Source organism: Chiloscyllium punctatum, chromosome 5, assembly GCF_047496795.1.
Source record: "Chiloscyllium punctatum isolate Juve2018m chromosome 5, sChiPun1.3, whole genome shotgun sequence".
NCBI lineage: Eukaryota > Metazoa > Chordata > Chondrichthyes > Orectolobiformes > Hemiscylliidae > Chiloscyllium > Chiloscyllium punctatum.
This window is the reverse complement of record NC_092743.1, coordinates 66,338,428-66,362,260: the sequence shown is the minus strand read 5'-3', so window position 1 is coordinate 66,362,260 and position 23,833 is coordinate 66,338,428. Positions and strand designations below refer to the sequence as shown.

At 40.1% G+C, this 23,833-nt stretch overlaps 1 protein-coding gene across 1 annotated transcript in view; it reads right to left on the bottom strand.

The window, feature by feature from the left end:
* The window catches only part of LOC140476745 (chloride channel protein C-like), a 129,567-nt gene that overhangs the window by 14,529 nt on the left and 91,205 nt on the right, over positions 1-23,833 (bottom strand). The window contains exons 13-14 of the mRNA XM_072569559.1: positions 14,493-14,672; positions 8,142-8,235 (exon numbers count right to left, since the gene is read on the bottom strand). Coding sequence (XP_072425660.1) covers positions 8,142-8,235; positions 14,493-14,672 — 274 coding nt within the window. The remainder of the gene's footprint in view (positions 1-8,141; positions 8,236-14,492; positions 14,673-23,833) is intronic.

Here is a 23,833-nt window from a genome sequence, read left to right as displayed (position 1 = left end):
CAGAAACATAACCGTTGAGGGTACAGGGGAATGACTGTTGATGCTTTCAAAATGAAATTAGACAAATATGTGCAAGCGAGAGATGCTGAGGTATGTTGAAAGTCTGGGTTAGACAGCTGAAATGGGAGGAGACTTGTGAAGAGCAAAGGCTAGTTGAACTAAATGGTATGTTTCTGTACTGAACATTGTATCTAATTCTATAAAGTAGATATTTACTATATCACATCAATGCCATATGAAGTTAACGTAAGAGCAGGAGTAGGCCAAATGATGCCAGAGGCTGATCCATTATTCACTAGATTATGACTAATCCTTGGCCATCATTCCACTTTCTCACTGCTCCACATATCGTTTCAATCCTCGAGAAACCAAAAATCTCTCTATCTCAGCCTTAAATACATTCAATGATTGCACAACCACAATCTTCTGAGGTAGAGAATTCTAAAGAGTCACAGGTGTTTGAGTAAAGAAATGTCTCCTTATCTCAACCCTGAATGATGGCCCTCTAACTTAAGATATATATGTACTCTAAATTCCTCAACCAAAAGTGGCAATCTCTTAGTAACTATCCTGTCAAACCCCATCAAAATCATCTGTTTCAAAGATTTTAACTTTACTTCAATACATCAAAGGAATTTTGTTGCTTCACCCACCTTCCCCAGGACCAATGCCAGCTGCCTACGTTCACCAGCTAGTTGCCTACTTCCACATCATTGACAGATTGTTGCACTGCATTAAAGCCAGGCTTGACTCTTCTGAAAGAAAAGCAGCATCCCCTCTGTTACCTTTTCATCCTTAGATCCAATACTATCCTACCTTCAGGTGGCACATTGGCTCAGTGGTTAGCACTGCTGCCTCACGGTGCCAGGGGCCTGGGTTCAATTCCAGCCTCAGGTGACTGCCTGTGTGGAGTTTGCACATTCTCCCTGTGTGGGCATGAGTTTCCTCCACATGCTCCAGTTTCCTCCCACAGTCCAAAGATGTGCAGCTAAGGTAAATTGGCCATGCTAAATTTCCCATCGTGTTTGGTGCATTAGTCAGGGTGTAAATGCCAGGAAATGGGTGTGGTTGGGTTACTCTTCGGAAAGTTTGTGTGGACCTGTTGGGCCAAATAGCCTGTTTCCACACTGTAAGGAATCTAATCTTTGACACTTGGTTAGTGCAATGAATTGGTGGCATTATTTCCAACTGCAGTTGACATTTGGTAGGTCTGGCAGCATGAGGCAATGGTACTGTTTCTTTATTTACTTCAATGAAAACACACACCGAAAGACAACTCATAGTTAAGATCTAGGATGAAATATTGCCTGCTGAACTGGAGATAGTTTTGAACCTTACAAATTCCAAATGGCATAAAAAGCCACTTCTGCAAGACAGGAAATTGCTACGAGACAGCTTAAAAATCAAACAAAATTATGTGGCTGGCTAAGGAAGCATTCAAGTGAACGATTGTTTCCAAAGATCAATGAATATTTTCTATGTGTACAGTACATTGAGAGAGGGCACAGGTTTTCTTTCCAATTATGCCCCTGTTCTGAATCGACAGCCAGCATTAAAGAATGACATGTTTACTCTGCCCATCATTCTTTCCATTATACAGTCCAGCAGTCCAATGCATGAACTTCTCCTGCACAAACAGAAATGGCAAGTTCCATTTCACCGAGAACAGGAACAGGTAAGAGAAATACTAAAAGCTATGTAATTTAAGGACTTCAACATATTTGTTGAAACATGGCTCCAAAAACTTTAGAACCCTCTAAAGTAAAAATAATGCATGTGATCTACAGATTCACCCAGGATTTATACAAGATCCTGTACAGATTTGATAAAATGAATGTAGAAATAATGGTTTCCTCTTGTGGGTGAGGCAAGAACCAATGTATTGTTTTAAGATTAGCGGCCACCCTTTTAGAACAGCAGTGAGGAGAATGTTTTTCTCTCAGAGGTTTGTGCAACTTTGGAATTCTCTACTTTGGAAGGAAATGGAGGCAGGATCATTGAATATTTTTAAGGTGTAGGTAGATTGTTTCTGTTGTCCGACAAAAAAATCTGAGGTTATCAGGATTAAATAGAAATGTGGAATTCGAAGTGAATAAGCTGTGGCTTTTTTCCCCAGGAACATCAGAGGCTGAGGAGTGACCTTCCAGTGGTTTATAAAATCATGGATGGCATTGAGAGGGTGAACAGCCAAGGTCTTTTTCCTAGGTTGGGGGAGTCCAGAATGAGATGGCATAGGTTTAAGGTGAGAAGGGAAAGACTTACAAAAGCCCTGAGGGGTAGCTTTTTCACGTGGAAGGTGGTGCATTTATGGAACAAGCTGCAAGAAGTGATGGAGGCAGGTACACCTACAATATTTAAAAGGCATGTTGATGGTTTTATGAATAGGGAGCATTTAAATGGAAATGAGCGAAACTCTGGCAAATGGGAAAAGGTCAGATTGGGATATCTGGTCAGCACAAATAGGTTGGATCAAAGGGTCTGTTTCCATACTGTATGACTCTAATACTCTCATTCAGTCATGATATTATTGAATGGTGCAGGAGGCTCAAGGGGCTGAATGGCCAGTTTCTGCTCTTTTATAAATCTTGCAACAATTTCTTCCACTCCACCACCAAACACATAATAACTATTTTGGCTCATATTAGAGTCATAGAGATGCACAGCATGGAAACAGACCCTTCGGTTCAACCCGTCCATGCCGACCAGATATCCCAACCCATTCTAGTCCCACCTGCCAGCCACCTGGCCCATATCCCACCAAACCCTTCCTATTCATATACCCATCCAAATGCCTCTTAAATGTTGCAATTGTACCAACCTCCACCACTTCCTCTGGCTGCTCATTCCATACACGTAACACCCTCTGTGTGAAAAAGTTGCCCCTTAGGACTCTTTTATATCTTCCCCTCTCACCCAAAACCTATGCCCTCTAGTTCTGGACTGCCCCCACCCCAGGGAAAAGACTTTGCCTATTTATCCTAGCCATGCCCCTCATAATTTTGTAAACCTCTATAAGGTCACCCCTCAGCCTCCAATGCTCCAGGGAAAACAGCCCCAGCCTGTTCAGCCTCTCCCTATAGCTCAGATCCTCCAACCTTGGCAACATCTTGTAAATCTTTTCTGAACCCTTTCAAGTTTCACAACATCTTTCCGATAGGAAGGAGACCAGAATTGCATGCAATATTCCAACAGTGGCCTAACCAATGTCCTGTACAGCCGCAACATGACCTCCCGACGCCTGTACTCAATACTCTGACCAATAAAGGAAAGCATACCAAACGCCTTCTTCACTATCCTATCTACCTGCGACTCCACTTTCAAGGAGCTATGAACCTGCACTCCAAGGTCTCTTTGTTCAGCAACATTCCCCAGGACCTTATTAAGTATATAAGTCCTGCTAAGATTTGCTTTCCCAAAATGCAGCACCTCACATTTATCTGCCACTTCTCAGCCCGTTGGCCCATCCAGTCCAGATCCTGTTGTAATCTGAGGTAACCTTCTTCACTGTTCACTACACCTCCAATTTTGGTGTCATCTGCAAATTTACTAACTGTACCTCTTATGCTCGCATCCAAATCATTTATGTAAATAACAAAAAGTAGATGACAAGCAACATGAATTCGACTGGGACAAAACTACCATTATAGGGCAAGCCAAACAGAGAACAGCCAGGGAATTCCTAGAGGCATGGCACTCATCCACAGACTCTATCAACCATCACATCGACCTGGACCCAATATACCGGCCACTACAGCCATCAGCTAGAACTGACAACCGGAAGTGGCAGAGACAGGCCACTATAAATGCCGGAGGAAACAGCACAGAAGCGCTTCACAGGAGGCTCCCAAGCACTGAGGATGTCAACTAGACAGGGGACGAAACGTTTGCAAGACAAATTCCCAGCTCAGTGAACAGAACCACAACGAGCACCCGAGCTACAAATCTTCTCCCAAACTTTGAAGGTCTAACCTTGCTAATCCGTCTCCCATGGGGAACCTTGTCAAATGCCTTACTGAAGTCCATATAGATCACATCTACTGCTCTGTCCTCATCAATCCTCTTTGTTACTTCTTCAAAAAACTCAGTCAAGTTTGAGAGACATGATTTCCCACACACAAAGCCATGTTGACTATCCCTAATCAGTCCTTGCCTTTCCAAATACATGTACATCCTGTCCCTCAGGATTCTATCCAACAACTTGCCCACCACCGAGTTCAGGCTCACCGGTCTATAGTTCGCTGGCTTGTCCTTACCGCCCTTCTTAAACAGTGGCACCATGTTTGCCAACCTCCAGTCTTCCGGCACCTCATCTGTGACTATCGATGATACAAATATCTCAGCAAGAGGCCCAGCAATCACTTCTCTAGCTTCCCACAGAGTTCTCGGGTACACCTGATCAGGTCCTGGGGATTTATCCACCTTTACCCATTTCAAGACATCCAGCACTTCCTCCTCTGTAATCTGGACATTTTGCAAGATGTCACCATCTATTTCCCTACAGTCTATATCTTCCTTATCGTTTTCCACAGTAAATACTGATGCAAAATATTCATTTAGTACCTCCCCCATTTTCTGTGGCTCCACACAAAGGCCGGCTTGCTGATCTTTGAGGGACCTACTCTCTCCCTAGTTACCCTTTTGTCCTTCATGTATTTATAAAACCCTTTGGATTCTCCTTAATTTGCCAAAACTATCTCATGTCCCCCTTTTACCCTCCTGATTTCCCTCTTAAGTATACACCTACTGCCTTTATACTCTAAGGATTCACTCGATCTATCCTGTCTATACCTGACATATCCTTCCTTCTTTTTCTTAACCAAACCCTCAATTGCTTTAGTCATCCAGCATTCCCTATACCTACGAGCCGTTCCCTTCTCCCTGACAGGAATATACTTTCTCTGGATTCTCGTTATGTCATTTCTGAAGGCTTCACATTTTCCAGCTGTCCCTTTACCTGCGAATATCTGCCTCCAATCAGCTTTTGAAATTTCTTGCCTAACACCATCAAAATTGGCCTTTCTCCAATTTAGAACTCCAACTTTTAGATCTGGTCTATCCTTTTCCGTCACTGTTTTAAAACAAATAGAATTATGGTCGCTGGCCCCAAAGTGCTCCCCCACTGACACCTCAGTCACCTGCCCTGCCTTATTTCCCAAGAGTAGGTCATGTTTTGCACCTTCTCTAGTAGGTACATCCACATACTGAATCAGAAAATTGTCTTGTACGCACTTAAGAAATTCCTCTCCATCTAAACCTTTCACACTATGACAGTCCCAGTCGATGTTTGGAAAGTTAAACCCCTACCATAACAACCCTATTATTCTTACAGATAGCTGAGATCTCCTTACAAGTTTGTTTCTCAATTTCCCTCTGACTATTGGGGAGGTCTATAATACAATCCTAATAAGGTGATCATCCCTTTCTTATTTCTCAGTTCCACCCAAATAACTTCCCTAGATGTATTTCTGGGAATATCCTCCCTCAGCACAGCTGTTATGCTATTCCTTATCAAAAATGCCACTCCCCCTCCTCTCTTGCCTCACTTCTATCCTTCCTGTAGCATTTGTATCCCGGAACATTAAGCTGCCAATCCTGCCCATCCCTGAGCCATGTTTCTGTGATTGCTATGATATCCCAGTCCCATGTTTCTAACCAACCCTTAATTCATCTGCCTTCCCTGTTAGGCTCCTTGCACTGAAATAATTGTAGTTTAATTTATTAGTCCTACTTGTCCCTGCCTGCCCTGACTGTTTGACTCACTTCTGTTCACAGCTGTACCAGTCTCAGATTGATCTCTTTCCTCACTATCTCCCTGGTCCCACCTCCCCACCTCTCCCGAGCAGTTCTAGCAAATTTCCCTGCCAGTATATTAGTCCCCTTCCAATTTAGGTACAATCCGTCCTTCTTGTACAGGTCACTTCTACCCCAAAAGAGATTCCAATGATCCAAAAATGTGAATCCTTCTCCCATAAACCGGCTCCTCAGCCGTGCATTCATCTGCTCTATCCTCCTATTCCTGCCCTCACTAGCTCGTAGCACTGAGAGTAATCCAGATATTAGTACCGTTGAGAACCTCCTTTTTAAATTATTGCCTAACTCTCTGTAATCTCCCTTCATAATCTCAACCTTTTCTCTTCCTATATCATTGGTTCCAATGTGGACAATGACCTCTTGCTGGCCCCTCTCCCCCGTGAGAACATTCTGCACCCTCTCTGAGACATCCTTGATCCTGGCACCAGGGAAACAACACACCATTCTGCTTTTTCTCTGCTGGCCACAGAAATGTCTGTCTGTACCTCGGACTACAGAATCCCCTAACACAATTGATCTCTTGGAAGCCGACATACCCCTCGTTGCATTAGAGCCAGTCTCAATACTAGAAACTTGGCTGTTCGTGCTACGTTCCCCTGAGAATCCATCACCCCCTACATTTTCCAAAACAGCATACCTGTTTGAAATGGGTATATCCACAAAAGACTCCTGCCCTAGGTGCCGACCTCTCTTCCCCTTCCTGGAGTTAACCCATCTATGTGACTGTATCTGAGACTTTCCCCCCCTTCCTATAACTGCCACCCATCGCATACTATTGCTGTTGCAAATTCCTCATCGCTTCTACCTGTCTCTCCAACCGATCCATTCGATCTGATAAGATTCGCCTCCAGCAGCATTTATTGCAGATATAATCCGCAGTAAACCTTAAACTCTCTTTAAACTCCCACATCCGACAAGAAGAACATATCACTGCAAAGGCCATTTTTGCTCCTTCACAATCTACAGATCTAGAAAATAACACTGTCTTATTCCTCTACAAAATAATGGTTAAATTTATAGTTATGGCTTATATTTTAAGTTTAATCAAGAGACTTATCTCCAAAAACATATAATCAAGAAAGAACCCACTGTACTCACTACTGTAGCCTTTCTATTGGACAGACTTAAAACAACAATTAATTTATCTGATTCTGTGCTGTGAACTTTGTCCAAACAGGTTCCTCCAAGATCAGTTGTGAATTTCACTGTTTGTTCATTTTCCCAGGTGCACTCCAATGTCCAGCGACACATCAATTCAAAAACAGCAAAGGCAGTAACTGTGCAGGTTCTCTCTCTCTCTTGCACTGTCCTCACCATGTGCTTCCTTTGTCTGTTCTTCTCCCTTTTAAAACTGCTGTTGTTTTGACTTTTTTTTCCCCCCAAGTTCCAAAACAATGCAACAGCATATAAAACAGTAATTCTAACTGTTTGGTCAGGATACAATGAATGTGCACTGTAAGCCACAGGTCAATACAATTGCTCAGCCATTTAAGAATATAGTTTTATTTATAGATCAAGTAATTTATCCTCTAACATACAAATTCAATTGTTATTGAAAACATGCCTACTTTTAACAGACTGAAACATTTCAAAACAGTAGCCCAGAATTTGCTATTAGCAGACCCCTTCGGGCCAGCTGTAGGTTTGCAACTATGTGTTCTCCTCAATTCACATCATCTTCCATATTGACAGTATTATATGTCACTTAAGGCATGTAGTACTCTTATTTCCTTTGTCAGCACTATGTAATTTAAAAGACAAGTGTAATAGATTGTAATCTCTCTGTTTCCTATTGTCTTTCTGAAAATAATATTGTAGCTGAGATCATTTATCAGCTGGCTTGTTGAGATTCAAGTAGAAGCTGGATTTCTCATTTAAAAAGCTCATGACAGTTCTCAGTTCTCGCAAAGTATTGAGCTTGATAGAGTGCAAAGACAGAAAGCTACTACCACAGATGCATGGTAAAACCTAAGGACTACAGTCAGTATCTATTGTTATGCCACCTATCACATCGATAAAAATTGTTAAAGCTTGTGGTGGTGGTATTTTGCTCACATCGTTGTATGCCCCCCAAGATTCCAAATTTTCCAAATTAATCCTAAAGGATGACCGGGATCCAATCCAATCACATTCCTGAAATTAGGACGTAATATTTAGGCTGCATGATTTCCTACTACTTGCTGCCTGCAACAAGTGGTACATTGGTCATCTAGATGTAAATATGACCTTGGAGTTACAATTAAGGCATCCAATAGGTGACTTGATTAGACGAATAGGCACTGGAAACGATGAGTGTTATTACTTTGTCAAATCACTTCAGGTTATCTTACCTCATTGTAGCTCATCTGAGAATGTTGTTTGCAGCTGTCATCATTTTGTATTTCAAATAGCATTTCATTTTCCAAGATTCGACAAAGTTCTAACCTATTCACAAAATGAGTAAAAACGTGGCTGAAAATTCAACACCAGGAACTTACTTAAACAAGTAGCAAATGCTTGAACCATTAACATTTGTAAAGTGAAAAGATGGGTAAATGAATCTGGAGCGGACACTTATCAGGATTTCTTTGTTTATCATTCACACCAAATTGAATGGATGCTCACGTTACAGAATGGAAGATTTATTTGCAACTAGTATGAGCACCAAGCACCCCATATCAGGTGTTATTAAGTTAATTAAAAAATTGACCTAGGATGGAGTGCAAGCAATTGTTGGGTAAGAAAGTCCAAATTTTAATTTTAAATAAATCTAATTAAGTTTACAATTGATGCTAAACTGAAATCTACAATTTAATTTAAATTATGTAGTTGCCAGCCTTACACAAAGCTTTTTTTTAAACTTTCTAGTGAAAGAGCACTTTAATTAAGAACCAGCCAAAACTGGGTCCTCATTAAATGAATCAGATCAGAATTTTGTGTTAGGAGCTCATAAAACTAGCAGACTTAGTGCCACTTGAGTGCAACTTACATAGAATGCCAGAGTTAAGTGATTCAGGGACTTAAGTGGAAGAATGGAAAGAGGTGTTCTGTTGCTTTTGCTTAAACTTTTTCCAATCTCTGGGGAATGATTTTTGGTCTTCTACAGGAGAAGAAGTTCGTTACTTGCTGAGCATCTGGTAAGTGGTGGAGATTTATTCTATTCTTAAGGTTCAATGTAGTATAGTAACTAGTGAAAATGCTAATAAAATAAAGAAAAAAACACAACTAAATATATAGTTGCATACAATAAAGAAGTAATTCCTTCGAACATACTAAGAATGGCACAACTGGTGAAGTACAGTGAAAAGCTTTGTTTATAAACAGTACAGGCAGCACATAGTAAGCAAGGATGTACAGATCAGAGGTTGTAAAAAGATTGAGAGGCATACAGGGTTACATTGCACAGGGCGTGCACTAGCCAAGATCAGTTTTATTTGAGGCTAGACAGTCCATTCATCAATCTAATAATGGCTGGGAAAAAGCTGTACCTGAAGGAGCCATTGGCACCGGTACTAGAAATGTAGTACGTATACCGATGGGATAGTCTCCATCTGAACTGTGCTGGGACCAGTGTTGCTTGCCAATTAAATTGCTAAGGAAGTAGAGAGGATCTTAGACTAAACAGTGGGGTTGAGGGATCAAATTTGGGAAGGTGTGGTAAATCAAAGAGTAGAATCGAGGGCATAGAGAAATGTATTAATATGGAAAATGACAAACTGACCATGAAAGGAAGGTATAGAGTATACAGATTTAAGAGTCACCCAACAGTTACGACTAGAATTTGCAAAAAGAGGAAAAGGATAAAACTAAATGTTGTATATCAGAATGCATATAGTATTCAAACAAACATGAACCACGAGTGCAAACAGAAATGAATAAATATGATCTAGTAGCCATTAGAGACATATGGCTGTATGATGGAATAGATCAGGACCTGAATCTTGAAGCTTGAAGGTGCATGATATTTAGTAATGACAGGAAAGTAGGAAAAGGTGATGGGATGTCTCTGTTAGTTACTGATGGTATTCTGACTTCCAAAGTTCAGGAAAACAAAATGTGGAAACAATTTGGCTAGAAATGAGAAATATAAAGAAGTCACTTTTGGGAGTGGTGCGCAAGGCTCCTAAAAGTAACCACAGCATAGCTAGAGTACAAAGAAATAATTAGCCTTTGTTAGAAATACATGGTGAGAATTATGGGACATTGTAATCTACAGATAAACTAGAAAAGTCAAATGGGCAAAGGGAGCCTGAATGAAGGGTAAATTAAATGTTTTCAGAATAAATTCTTAGACAGCCTGTTCTGAAGCAAATCAGGAAGCAGGTTATGCTAGATCCAGTATTGTACAATGGGATGGCATTAGTTAACGATCTGTAAGTGAAGGTGTCCCTAGGCACCATAATATGATTGAATTCAGCTTGAGGGAAATGAGAGTGGGTCTGAAATTTAAATAACAGTAATTATGATGACATGAAAACAGAGCTAGCTAAAGTGAATTGACAAATAATGTTGAAGAATAGGATAGGCCAATGAAGTTTCAGTGGCAGACAGTTAGGGGATATTTCAGAAGATACAGAATATATACATGCCAATAGGCAAGAAAATTTCCAATGAATATATTCATCTATGGTTAACTAAAACGTTAAAGATAGCATTAAGTTTTATAAAAAGCTTATAATTCAGCAAAGATTGTTGGAACATCAAAAGAGATTGGAAACAATGTAACAAAAGCAGTGATGAATGACAAAAAAAATAATATAGAGGGAAAAATCATAGAGTGAGAGAAAGCTAGCCAGAAGTTTAAAAAAAGATAGCAGAAGTTTCCATAAATATTTAGAGAAAAAGAGTAGTTAACAAAGGAAACATTGGTATGATATAAGATGACTCTACAGGACTAATAATGGGAACTAAGGAAACAGCAAATAAATTGAACAAGTAGTTCACATCAGTTTTCACTATAGTGGATTTCAATAACATTCCAGAAGCAATAAATCATGAAATGGAAGGGAGGGAGGAACTTGAGAAAATCACACAGTAAAATGGTTCTGAGTAAATTATTAGACTAACAAGTGCTCAGGTCCTAATATACTTCTTTCTAGGGTTTTAAAATAAATGGCTAGTGAAATAATTGATGCAGAGAAAGCAGGAAAATGCAGTCCAATTAGCTTCACATCTATCACAGGAAAATGATAGAAGCTATAATGAAAGAAGTTATATCAGGGCATTTTGATTAGTTCACAGTAAACAGGCAGTGTCAACTTGGATTTTTTAAAAGGGAAATTATTTTTGACAATCTGGAGTTCTTTGAGGAGGTAACACGTGTTGTAAATAAAAGTGATTCAAATTGATGTATTGTACTTAGATTTCCATTGGGCATTTGATAAGGGGCCGTTGCAAAGTTTATCGCAGAAAATAAAAGTTCATGGTGAAGGTGTAGCATACTGGCATGGATAGAAGAGTGACCAGCTAACAAGAAGCAGAGACCAAGTGTAAATGGGTCACCTTCAGGTTGGCAAAATGGTTTTGACACCTTAACAGTTTAAATATATATAAATGACAAAGCTGAAGGGATGGAAAGTACAATTGGTGAATTTGCTGACAACAGCACAATGACAATGGCACAGCATAAGTTGTGAAGAGGATACAAGGACGTTACATAAAAGTCAATAAGTTAAGGTTAATTTTAAGACAGTGAGAAAGCGAAGGTTGGAAAATGGAGGATAATGTGGGAAAACGTGAAGTTGTCCATTTGGGAGGAAGAATAAAGAGAAGTATATTATTTAAACGGTGAGAGATCATCAAGTTCTGAGATGCCAGCAGATCTAGGTTTCCTCTACATAGCTCATATAAAGTTATTATGCAGGTACAAAAAATAATTCAGAAAGCTTAGAGGATGTTATCATTTAATCAGGAGGTGAGTTGAATAGTAGAGTTATGCTTCAATTAAGACACAAGTGTGACCACATCTGATGTATTGTGCACAGTGTTAAACAGCCATATTTACAAAAGAAAAACACATTGCAGAAGGATTATTAGACCCATACCTGGAAAGGGGGAGTTGTCTTTTGAGGAAAGATTGGAAAGGCTAGGCTTTTAGACCCTGGAGTTTAAGAGAGGAGGAGGCAACTTGATTGAATGCACAAGATCCTGAGAGATCTTGACAGGATAAATATGGAGAGGATATTGTCACTTATGGGAGAGTCTAGAACAAGGGGTCACTGTTTAAAAATCAGGAATCACCCATTTGAAACTGAGATGAGGCAAAAAGCTTCTCTTAGAAGATCATTCCTGGATCATTTGAGTTTTTGAATCTCTCTTCCTAGAAAAGTGGTAGAAGCAGAGAATATTTCTGGAAAAGAGGTAGATAATTGTATAGCAAGAAGGTGAAAGGTTATCAGGGATGGCTAGAATGTGGATTTACGTTTACAATCAGTTCAGTGATGACATTGCTGAACAGTAGACCGGTCTTGATGGGCTGAATCTCTTGCTGACAATTTGAATGTTCTTTTATAACCCTCTTTTGCATGCTTCAACAATGGGGACCTCAATACAACAAGTCGGATATCCAAAGATGATAGCTGCTAAGATGACAAAACAGAAGCAATAGAATCAAATGATATAACTCAGTGAACCTGTTCCTCTATTCAACAAGTTCCTGGTGAAAATTTATTTTTTTCCATTTTTTTAAATTCACATTATCCCTGTATTCACTTATTCCCTTATTGTCAAGAAACCTTGTTGGCCTTAAGATCACTGCTGTCCCAATGCCTGGAGCTCCCTCCATCTCTGTTGCTCCATGTTCTCCTCACTGAGTCCCTCAACCTTGCCAGGTAAGACCACCATAAGAGAGGGTCTCTCCCTCTTTCGCTCTTTCCTTCCATAAACTCTTCCTCCAACTTTCTTTTACTTGATTACTTGGAACAAGTGCCCTGCTATTATTTGAAGCCTTTAAATAGTTAAATAGTGCCCACTTAAAAGGCTTCAACTCCACACTGTTGATATAAACACAACAATGAACAGGGGACTGTCTATACAATGAGTATGGCAAGCTAACATGTTGAGGTTGCTTGTGGTCTCCTGAGGAAATCCTTCATTCCAAAGCATTCAATGCATGAATGAGGAACCTAGCATTGGAACAGGGGCTCTATGATAGTCATACCCCTGCACTTGCGACAACTCCACTACTGCCCTTTCCATAGTGCTCCCAACCACACACAACCTCTTCCACGATATTCATCTCTGGCCTCAGTCATGACATGATCCTGGGCCTTAGTGGATAGCATTTTGGTAGCAGCCACAGACACCCTGAGTGCCGATACTGAATAGTGGAGTTGCAAGCCTCTGATTGGCTTACAGCTCTTAGTGAGTGGGATTTGCCATCCCTTTGACCATGATTCAATGAAAAGCCTTTGGTAGCCTGTTGATTACTTGATTGTTTCATAGTTTGGCAGGCTTTGTCCAAGGAAACTATATAGGTCTCTCATCAGCACTCCAACCATTAGCAAAGGTACCCACCATCTCCATACAATTCCCCCACTATATTTCAATATTTTACTGAAAGGGAAGGAAAACCTTCAGAAGAGACTAATGGCCAATCTATCTCAACATTAAAGATCCCATGGCATTACTTGAACAGCAGAGGTTCTTTTGGTATCCTGAATTGTGTTTTACTTTCACTAAATAGCACCATTCACCTTAGCAAGGAATTGTTTGTACAGAACCATGTCTTTATTCCCTAATGAACAACAATCAAAATTCATCAAAATAAAAAAATAGAATTTATTGTGGAAGTAATTTAAGACATTCCAATGGCATACCAAGGTGTTATATTAATATGAGCATTTTTTTCTCCCAAGGGAAGAACTTCAAATTGTCCTCAAGATCAATTGATGTCATTCACAGATGTGTGTAAGGTAGTTATTCACTTAGAGTCTCAGTTAAAATTGTTAAGTAGCAAGAAGAAATCACAGAATGAACAGCAAAATTAAGGAAGCATTTCAAGAAAAGCATAGAAATGTTTTCAGGTTGAGAGTCAGGCCAAATGACTAATGATTATCTACTGTTAACTTCACCAATTCTAATATCAACTGCACACCAAGTATGACAACACAACCGAATAAATTAAAATGGATTTGAGTTTCAAATACAGCTGGCAGACTTTGAGACCAATGACACATAATGCATTTTAGCTTTTTTATTTCTGTTTTTATTTTCTTTGTTGGATTCTCTTAGACCATTCTTCTCCAGCTGGCAATGTAGCAAGTCCAGGAATATATATTTTGACATTTTCAAACAAATAACATTGAATGTCTTGGCCAATAGTAACGTACTTTCTTAGTTCAGCATAAGCAGAAAATGATTCCCATTTGTCCTTATGCCCACTGAAATTCCTTTTATGCAAAACACTGAGGGAAAATTGACCAGCTCCTTGTACATATTAGTGAGAACTCAGAAGGTACTGGCTCAATTAATTAAATTTGAATAGTGTTTGTTTCCAACCAATATGATTTGAATTTAGATTTCCTCATGCACCATTTTAAAACTGTTCCAACAATTTTGACACAATGGATACTACCACCAGTTGCTCAGTGATTTCTTATTGTTCAAAGATGCAAAATTATTCAGGTCTGTACAATTCATTAACTTTCATTCATATTACTAAGTAACAAAAGCACTGGGATTTGTACCCACAAATTGCTCACCTGGTGATGCTTCCTATGAAGACTTCCTCATGGAATGGTTCCATGTGATAAACCACAGGGAATCCACCATGTTTTGTCTCCAAGAGAAGTGCAGCCAGGGAAGAGACCTTTTCCCTCAGATGGAGGACCTTTACTTGGCGTTCCATGACATCTTTCACTGTAAATAATTCTAAATTCAGACTGTGGAAATGAAGGACAACATTAGGTATGATTAAGAAATCCTATCGCCATGAAAGATATTTCTCATATGGTTATTGTTGTACAAAAGAAACTTTTAATGATTTGAATATTTAATTAAATCTTGACTCCAGCCTTTAATAGGAACATTTATATTTGTTCAACTTATTCAGTTAAAAACAACTTTGTAAGATCTGTGCTTTCTCCATTGCTAAGTCAATGTCTACTAGATTGGTTTTCAAGTTATCCATGTGCATATCACAACTGTAAATTATAATTTGAAAATGTAACAATTAAGCTTGATAACACTTGCCTACTGTTAACTGAACAATGTCACATGACGGGAGTAAACAATTCCATTTTTCTTTTACTTCTTATGGGTTTTGACAGATTGTTCTAGACCAGTGCTTCCCAAACAATTCCCCACTGTGACCTTAATTTGAGATCTGAAGATTATTGAGACCCCCTCAGTGAAAATAATTGAAACCAAGGGCAAGGCAGAAGCAAAGAGAGTGGAGCAGTGCATGTGAAGGGAATAGCTATATGAACAAGAACTTGTTAGAGCAGAAGAATGGCTGCAATAACTCAGAGATCTACAGCAGCCATCATTCCCTTGGAGTTCCAACTTCAGAATTTTAGCTTATGACCATACTTGGGGTTCTGACTTCCATCTTGGGAACCCTTGTTAAAGCGAGTAGTGATAGCCACTCTCTATTTCTGAGCATAATGATGGCAAAAAAGATAATGGATAGTGCTTTATTGAAAAGAAGAATATTGGACACTTGCATTAATTAAGAGATTATAACTTGCTACTGTTTTTTAATCAATGTTTGCACTAGTTGGAAAAATAAGGTTACCCAATATGTTTCACTAAAGTTAATATGTAAGGAGACTCAATTTTTCTGCGGAGACAACTAAACATGAAATTGTCAGCAAAAGTTTTGCATACTAGCATAGACTGCCACAACTTATAATGATTAAGAACCTTTGTCCAAGTTTTCAAAGTATACACATGTTTGGAATGGCCGAAAACTTTAATAGGAAGTACACTATTATTGGAAGATTATGATCCTTATTTTTGCTGATTTTATCACCTGAACGATCTCTAATGTATTTAAGAACAATAACATCTCACTATGATATCTTGATGACTTTGAATTACCATCGGCATTTGTTTCCTGTTCTCTGATTTCCAACAAGCTTGGTTATACACAATTAGTATGTGAAGTTATATTCAGAATAAAGTAACCTAACATATATACATTCAAATATCCTTTTGTTCTGAATACTGATCAAAAGCTTCTAAAGTTTATATTTTCTTAACACTGTTTTAACTTGGCTGCATATTCAAAGATAGACTGTTCATTTGTCAACTTAGCAGTTTAGCATCAAGCATAACCATCCAAAATGATTACCAACATAGATTTTTAAATTATGTTTCTAATTTCAAGTTCCCATGTTGATTTCATTATCAATAAATTGTTTGCCGAGAAGCTGAAGTCACTTCCCACCAGGAGTACTGGCAGAAGTAATTCAACAAAACATGACCCTGCACTATCCTCTTATGTATACAGCTGGCCTGATGATCACATTTGCCAACAGAGCTACCTGTATACTCAAACAGGTGAATTTTAGATCAAATGTGGATGTTTGTTTTATTCCAACTAAATGCCAAGGCATTATGATCCAGGAAAGATATGCCATCCATCCTTCCAAAATAAGGATAGAAGAATTGGTTAGAATGCACGTGATTTTCTTCCCAAGATATCAACAGACAATGTTATTCATAAATATCAAATTTGCCTGATTAATTCACCTGTAATTCCTGAAGAAACTTTTACAAAACCATAATAGTATATTCATCTTGGTTTTGACTGGCTGAAAATGTAGCAATTTTTCCTACTTTAAAATCTCATTTTAAATGCTGAAAGCAGTTCAATGTCAACCACAGGCGCATATGATTTTTCTTAGTTTTTGAAATAATAGAGTATGTCATATACTTGGAGAAAGTGAGGACTGCAGATGCTGGAGATCAGAGCTGAAAATGTGTTGCTGGAAAAGCGCAGCAGGTCAGGCAGCATCCAAGGAACAGGAGAATCGATGTTTCAGGCATGAGCCCTTCTTCAGGGCTTCCTAAAGAAGAGCTCATGCCCAAAACGTCGATTCTCCTGCTCCTTGGATGCTGCCTGACCTGCTGCGCTTTTCCAGCAACACATTTTCAGCTATGTCATATACTTCTCTACCTAGATGGTATCAACAATAAAGAAAATTGAAAGGAGTTTACATTCAAAATGTCTCTTAAAAGGGTGGTGCAGGATTCACTAGACCTCATTCACAAGCCCAATTTCACTCCTGCTGAGTTAGTCAATGGATGGAAGTTATGCACCCATTTTCACCATTTCAAATCTAACTTGGAAACATCAGTGTTGAGAAAGATCTTTTATAATTTTGGAACATGTCTGGATTTCCGTAGCAATATGAAGTGAAAGAACAATGGTGAACACAAAAGACTAAGAGGAGGCAGTTTCAGGGCTACAGTTGCATTTTTGTTTTAAATGTCATTATTTTTAACCACATTTACCATAAATTCAAAGGTTTCATGGATCTGTGGATGTCTGACTAATAGTCAAAAATCCCACTCATTAGAAACTGAACATAAACTTGACTTTCAAAGAATAAATGTTTCAAGATTCCAATTTAGATGTACGTTCTTGTTTTATTAGAATGCAGATTAGAGAATCAGGCAGCAAGGTCAATGAAACTGATTCACAGTTCTGCTGATTTACTAGTATAGAACATAATGAAACATCGGCAGCTTAATGCTAACCTTCTTACCCAGTTGTCCAGTGTGCATTTTCATTGACCATGCTTAAGATCAGAGCCTCAAAAAATTATTGTTTTGTGCCACAACCTGTCAAACTCACCCCAAACTCTTTTTTTATGTAGTATATTTGAAACAGAGCTCTAGCATATTGGATATTTTGAACGTTTATTCAGACACTCAATGGTGGAATTTTCCCAGCCTCTGAGCATCTTGGAAAATTTTTTAAATGTTGGGAAAATACCCAAGAATGAAAAAATGAGATTCTCGACACAGATAAAAAACTGTCCAATGGTCCACTTAAGATTCTCACCTTGCCTTAGATTTATGGTCATGACCAGTGAAGATCATCATAATGTACCTTCTCTGAATTGCCTCCCATTAAACAATATCCTTTCTTAAATACGGAGACAACTGCTCACAGTCCTCTAGACATGGTCTCACCAACACCTTGTATAGTTGCAGTAAGACTTACCTACTCTTATCCTCTAATCATCTTGAAATAAGGGACAACATTCTATTAGCTTTCCTGCTTACCTGCTGCAACTGTGTATTAGATTCTTGTATTTCATGCACAAATACTCCAAGTCCCTTTGTGTTGCAGCTTTTCTCCATTCAATATTACTTGGTTCTTTTGTTCAGCCTTCCAAAATTAACAACGTCACATTTTCCCACATGATGTGCCATTTGCCAAACTTTTGCCCACTTACTTAACCTATCAATATCTTCCTGTAAAATGCTTGTATCTCTTTTGCAAATTGCCTTTCCACCTGCTTTTGTATCATCTGCAAAATGGTGAATCTTATTGGGAGACTGGAGTGTGAGGTCGGAAAGAACAATTGGTGGCTCTGACCCTTGGGGAGCGCAGAATGCCATTTCTTGTACCATTCTGGATTGTGAACGCTGTCCTCACCTGGGTACTACTTCAGACTAGACTGGTAGTATTTGAAATGGCACACAACTGGGGTTTAAATATGGTAGCCATCACATGAATTCTTTAAGGTGCCAACACCAGCAGCACTTACACCACTGCTGAATGTAAGATTCCACAAGACTAACCTTGTTAAGGGTGGATGCAAGAATTGATGAGGTGAACAGTGGAGAATTGAGTGAGAAAATTCATCAGGGCTCATTTTGAGAGATGCACTACGACACTCTGCAATATTAACATTGTCAAATCTTGGGAAAATTCAGCCCATTAATTGAGATTGCATAACTCTTTAAACTAAATGGACAAAATGTTACATGGCCTGATTGATAGACATGAGCTACAGTGGGGAGATGTGGCAGAATCATGTGAGAAGTGATCAAGGTCTTTGTCAATGCTGGGAACACCTCAGTGCATTTTTTAAATTAAATTCATGGCTTTGAGCTGAGATTCCCTCTAGACAGTGGAGTGCTACCTATTAATGGAGATTATTAATGACCTTACTGATCACACATCTTGTCTCATTGATATGCAGTTTTCTGTGGTACCACCTGCCATGAGCTAAATTGGACGCTGAGAATTCCTAACACAGAAGTCAGAGGTGTATGGCAACTTCATTTTGCCACCAAGGGTCTCCATGTTGGACACCTAGCACCAACATATCAAGGCATGATCCATATCTGCTGGCTACTGAGTTTTGAGAAGATTCGCAGCTCAGGTTGAGGTTCTGGATGTAAGTTTGCTCACTGAGCTGGAAGGTTGATTTTCAGATTTTTCATCACCATATTAGGTAACATCGCCAGTGAGCCTCCGGTGAAGCACTGGTGCTATGGCCCGCTTTTTATTTACACGTTTGGGTTCCTTGGGTCGGTGATGTCATTTCCTATGGTGATGTCAGTTCCTGTTTTTTTCCCCCAGAGGTGGTAAACGAAATTCAAGTCAATGTGTTTGTTAACAGAGTTCTGGTTGGCCTGCATGAATTCTCGGAATTCTCGTGCATGTTTTTATTTGGCTTGTCCTAGGATGGATACGTTGTCCCAGTCGAAGTGGTGTCCTTCCTCATCTATAAACACTACATTAGACAAACAGGCAGAAAAACTAGCCACTAATATGCATAAATATCAACTAGCTGCAAAAAGACATGACCCACTATCACCAGCATTCTTACATACAGAAAAGGAAGGATACCACTTTGACTGGGCCAACACATCTATCCTAGGACAAGCCAAACAAAGACACATGCAAGAATTCCTAGAATCATAGCAAATCAACCAGAACTCTATCAAAAAACACATTGACTTGGATCCCATTTACCACCGCCTGAGAAAAAGAACAGGAAATAACACCACAACCCAAGGAAACCTAAACATATAAACAAAAAGCAGGCCATACCACCAGTGCTTCACTGGAGGCTCACTGATGATGTTACCTAGAAACATCTCAAAACAAACCTCCCAGCTCAGTGAGCAAACGTACATCCAGATACTGCCTACATATAACCATCCAAATTGATCCAGTCCACAGACATTGGCAACTGATATGTGCCAGCATTTAAGAGCCCTCTTGGCAAACCGTCAATCCACTTACAGGTCGCTTCTGCATTTCAATGCTGCATGTAGGGTTGTACTGAATCATCACTATAATGATACAGCAAGGACATTAAGGACTCACTCACCCACCACAGACTGGACCAGGCTGCATCTCTGGACAACTCACTTAGTCTATCAACTGTCACTAATTTGGAGGCTCCCTGGAAGCTCACAGTATACCTGCCTTACTTTGTCTTTTTGCACCTTATCTCTCGGCTGATGAAACTACACTTAAAGTAATGCTGTAAACCCCATGCCATTTAACACAGAGACCCCCAGGAAATGTGTCATGGCGGCAGTGTCAAGTAGGATAGCCTTCTCTCAGAGAGTCCCTGCACAGGAAGCCATGGGCAGCCCTCATATCCAGTCCAGGAGTATGGACAAAGTCAGTCAGCTGCTCAGGACAGTCAGAGTCAGGGCAGCTGCTCCGGATAGTCTTTACAAGAGTGAGAATCTAAATGTCGAACATTGCACTACCCATCTTGATTGTTTCTATCTGTTATGGGTTATTTTCCTCCTTGAATGAGAGAAGGGCAGGCAATAAGGGAGATGAAAGTGGGAGGCACATCTGATACGTTTGGAGCAGGAGGGAGGATTTCCAAGCAGGTTAGTAGAGTTATAGAGATGTACAGCACAAAAACAGACTCTTCAGTCCAAATTGTCCCTGCTGACCAAATATCCTAAATTAATCTAGTCCCAATTGCTAGCATTTGGCCCATATCCCTCTAAACCCTTCCTATTCATATACCCATCTAGATGCCTCTTGAATGTTGCAGTTGTACCAGCCTCCACCACTTCCTCTGGCAGTTCATTCCACACACGCACCACCCTCTGCATGAAAATTTTGCCCCTTAGATCCCCTCTCACCTATGCCTGCTAGTTTTGGAATCCCCTATCTTGGGAAAAAAGACCTTGGCTAGTCACCCTTTCCATGCCCCTCATGGTTTTATAAACCTCTGTAAAGTCACCCCTCAGCCTCGAACACACCAGGGAAAATAGCTCCAGCCTACTCAGCCTCTCCCTATGGATCAATTCCTCCAACCCCGACAGCATCCTTATAAAGCTTTTTTGCATCCTTTCAAGTTTAACAACATCTTTTCTATAACAAGGAGACCAGAGAGGGCATGCAGAATTAAGGTGGATGACAGCAAATGAGGCAAGATGTTGTAGGCAAAAGTGAGAGCCTTTCTTTCTCCCCATACATATCTTTCAAGCCACATATTTACCCCTTTAGTCTTACTGACTAGTGCCAATTTGCTCATGGCTCAGGTAGTAATCTGGACATTATTACCTTTTTGGTTCTGCTTTTTAATTTAGCCCCTAGCTGGTTAACTTCCCTCAGCAGAGCCTCTTTCCTCCTTCTGCCTGTATCATTGGTACTTACGTGGACCACAACAACTGGATCTTTTCCCTCCCACTCCAAGATCTTCTACAGCACAAAGGAGATACCCTGAACCTGGGCATCAGGTAAGCAACACAGCCTTTGGGACTCTTAATCCTGGCCACAAAGAACAGTGTCTATTCCCCTGACTATATTGTCCCCAATTACAACTACATGTCGCTTTTCTCTCTCGTCTTGAATGGCTCCCTGTATTGTGGTGCTATAGTCAGTTTGCTCATTCTTCTTACAACCCCCAGTTTTGTCCACACAGGAAGAAGGAATCTCAAACCTGTTAGATAAGCTCAAGGGCTGAGGCTCCTTTTGCACTTCCTTCTGAATCCATCTACTTGCCTCACTCACAGTTACATCTCCTGACTCTGACCACTGACCAAGTTCAAGGCATTTAATCCAAGGGGTGTGACTGCCTTCTAAAACATAGCCTCAAGGGAATGCTCCCCCTCCCTGATATGTCACAGTGTTAAAAGCTCCGCCTCTGGTTCATCAAGCAATGGTCTCTATGACTCACAATGGGGCCGACCAGCTCCGACATCATGCAGGTACAACACATTACCTTGTCCTACATCTCTATTTTAATCACTTAGCACTTAATTTGATTTTAAAATTTTGTACTGGTTTTTTAGTTTGTAATGTGTAAATATTTAACCTATTTGACTTTTAATCTGAAAGTAAAGTTACTTATTGTCAAATTAGTAGCATCATCAGTCATGGAGAGTGTCGTGCTGGAAAAGCACAGCAGGTCAGGCAGCATCAGAGGAGCAAGAGAATTGACGTTTTGGGCCTAAGCTCTTCATCAGGATTCCTGAAACATTGATTTTCCTGCTCCATAATGCTGTCTGACCTGCTGTGAGTTTCCAGCACCACACTCTCGACTCTGATCTCAAGCATCTGCAGTCCTCACTTTCTCCGAGTAGTATCATCAACCAATGAATCTGTGCTTTACATGTGAAGTCACTCTTTGTGTTGGGCCCTGATCCTGGGCTTCAAATTATCCTATTAAAAAACCTTACAAGCTATGAGCCAAAAAAAAGTAAAAAGCACTTCTTCCCCTCTTCACCAAATTCCCATGCTGCCTCCAAATTCCCAAAACTATATACTCACTCAGGCTATCTCTCACTTTAGCTATAATCTCTCCATCTTGTTCGTACAGAGCTTACTGATAGTGCACTTTCAACAGGCCCTCTTTCAAATAAACCTGTTGGACTATAACCTGGTGTTGTGTGATTTTTAACTCTTTTAAAGGACCCGTTACCCAGCATGAGCAAAACCAATGTAGTGTACAAAATCCCATGCAAGGACTGCACAAAACACTACTTAGGACAAACAGGAAGACAGCTAACGATCCACATTCATGAACACCAACTAGCCATGAAACGACACGACCAGCTATCCTTAGTAGCCACACACGCAGATGACAAGCAACATGAGTTCGACTGGGACAACACTACTATTATAGGACAAGCCAAACAGAGAACAGCCAGGGAATTCCTAGAGGCATGGCACTCATCCAGATTCAATCAATAAGCACATCAACCTGGACCCAATATACCGACCAATGCAATGGACAGCTGGAACTGACAACCGGAAGCGGCAGAGACAAACCACTATAAATGCCGGAGGAAACATCACAGAAGCACTTCACGGGAGGCTCCCAAGCACTGAGGATGTCACCTAGACAGGGGACGAAATGTCTGCAACACAAATTCCCAGTTCGGTGAACAGAACCACAACAACACGCACCCGAGCTACAAATCTTCTCACAAACTTTGAACTCTTTTAAAAGGTTATTGACCTACTTCCTACAATGCTGTACCTTCTTCTAGGCAGCTAACACAGCACTGATCCAAGTGGAAAACCTGCACCTAGTCTTGTCTGGTACTGTGGTCTCAACTGCTTGTCTTGGGGAAGCAGTCGTCCTGCCTCTGCTCTACCCTGTCCACTGGGACACCCCAATCTTAATGCCAGCAAACTGGGGTGCCAATTTTCCCTTCCCTGCCATGGTTGGGGCAAATTTCATAAATCATGCAGGGCAGCTGTGGACTGGCAGTGCTGGTCCAGGTGCACAACTCCCTTTTAAAGATAGCACTGGTGTGCTAATGATGTTGGTTCATTCTGTGATATTCAAATAGTGGCATGGTGCCAAATGGTAGGCGAGGGTAGAATGGGACTAGAATCAGATGAAAAGAGCACCATAGGAAGGACTAGGTAGTTAATGAGGCATGTTTGATAACCTGCAGCAAGAAAATTCACTGAGCTTCTTGGAGAGAAATCCTTGATGAAATTGACACCTAGCCTGAAACTGTAAGACTTGGCCCAATAATTTTGCACATTCAGTATTGCATTAACCTTATCCAATTTTTTTTTAACAACATTGGGTACTGCTCTTCTTACCCTGTGAAATTTACCACAGTAAATTTCAGAACAATT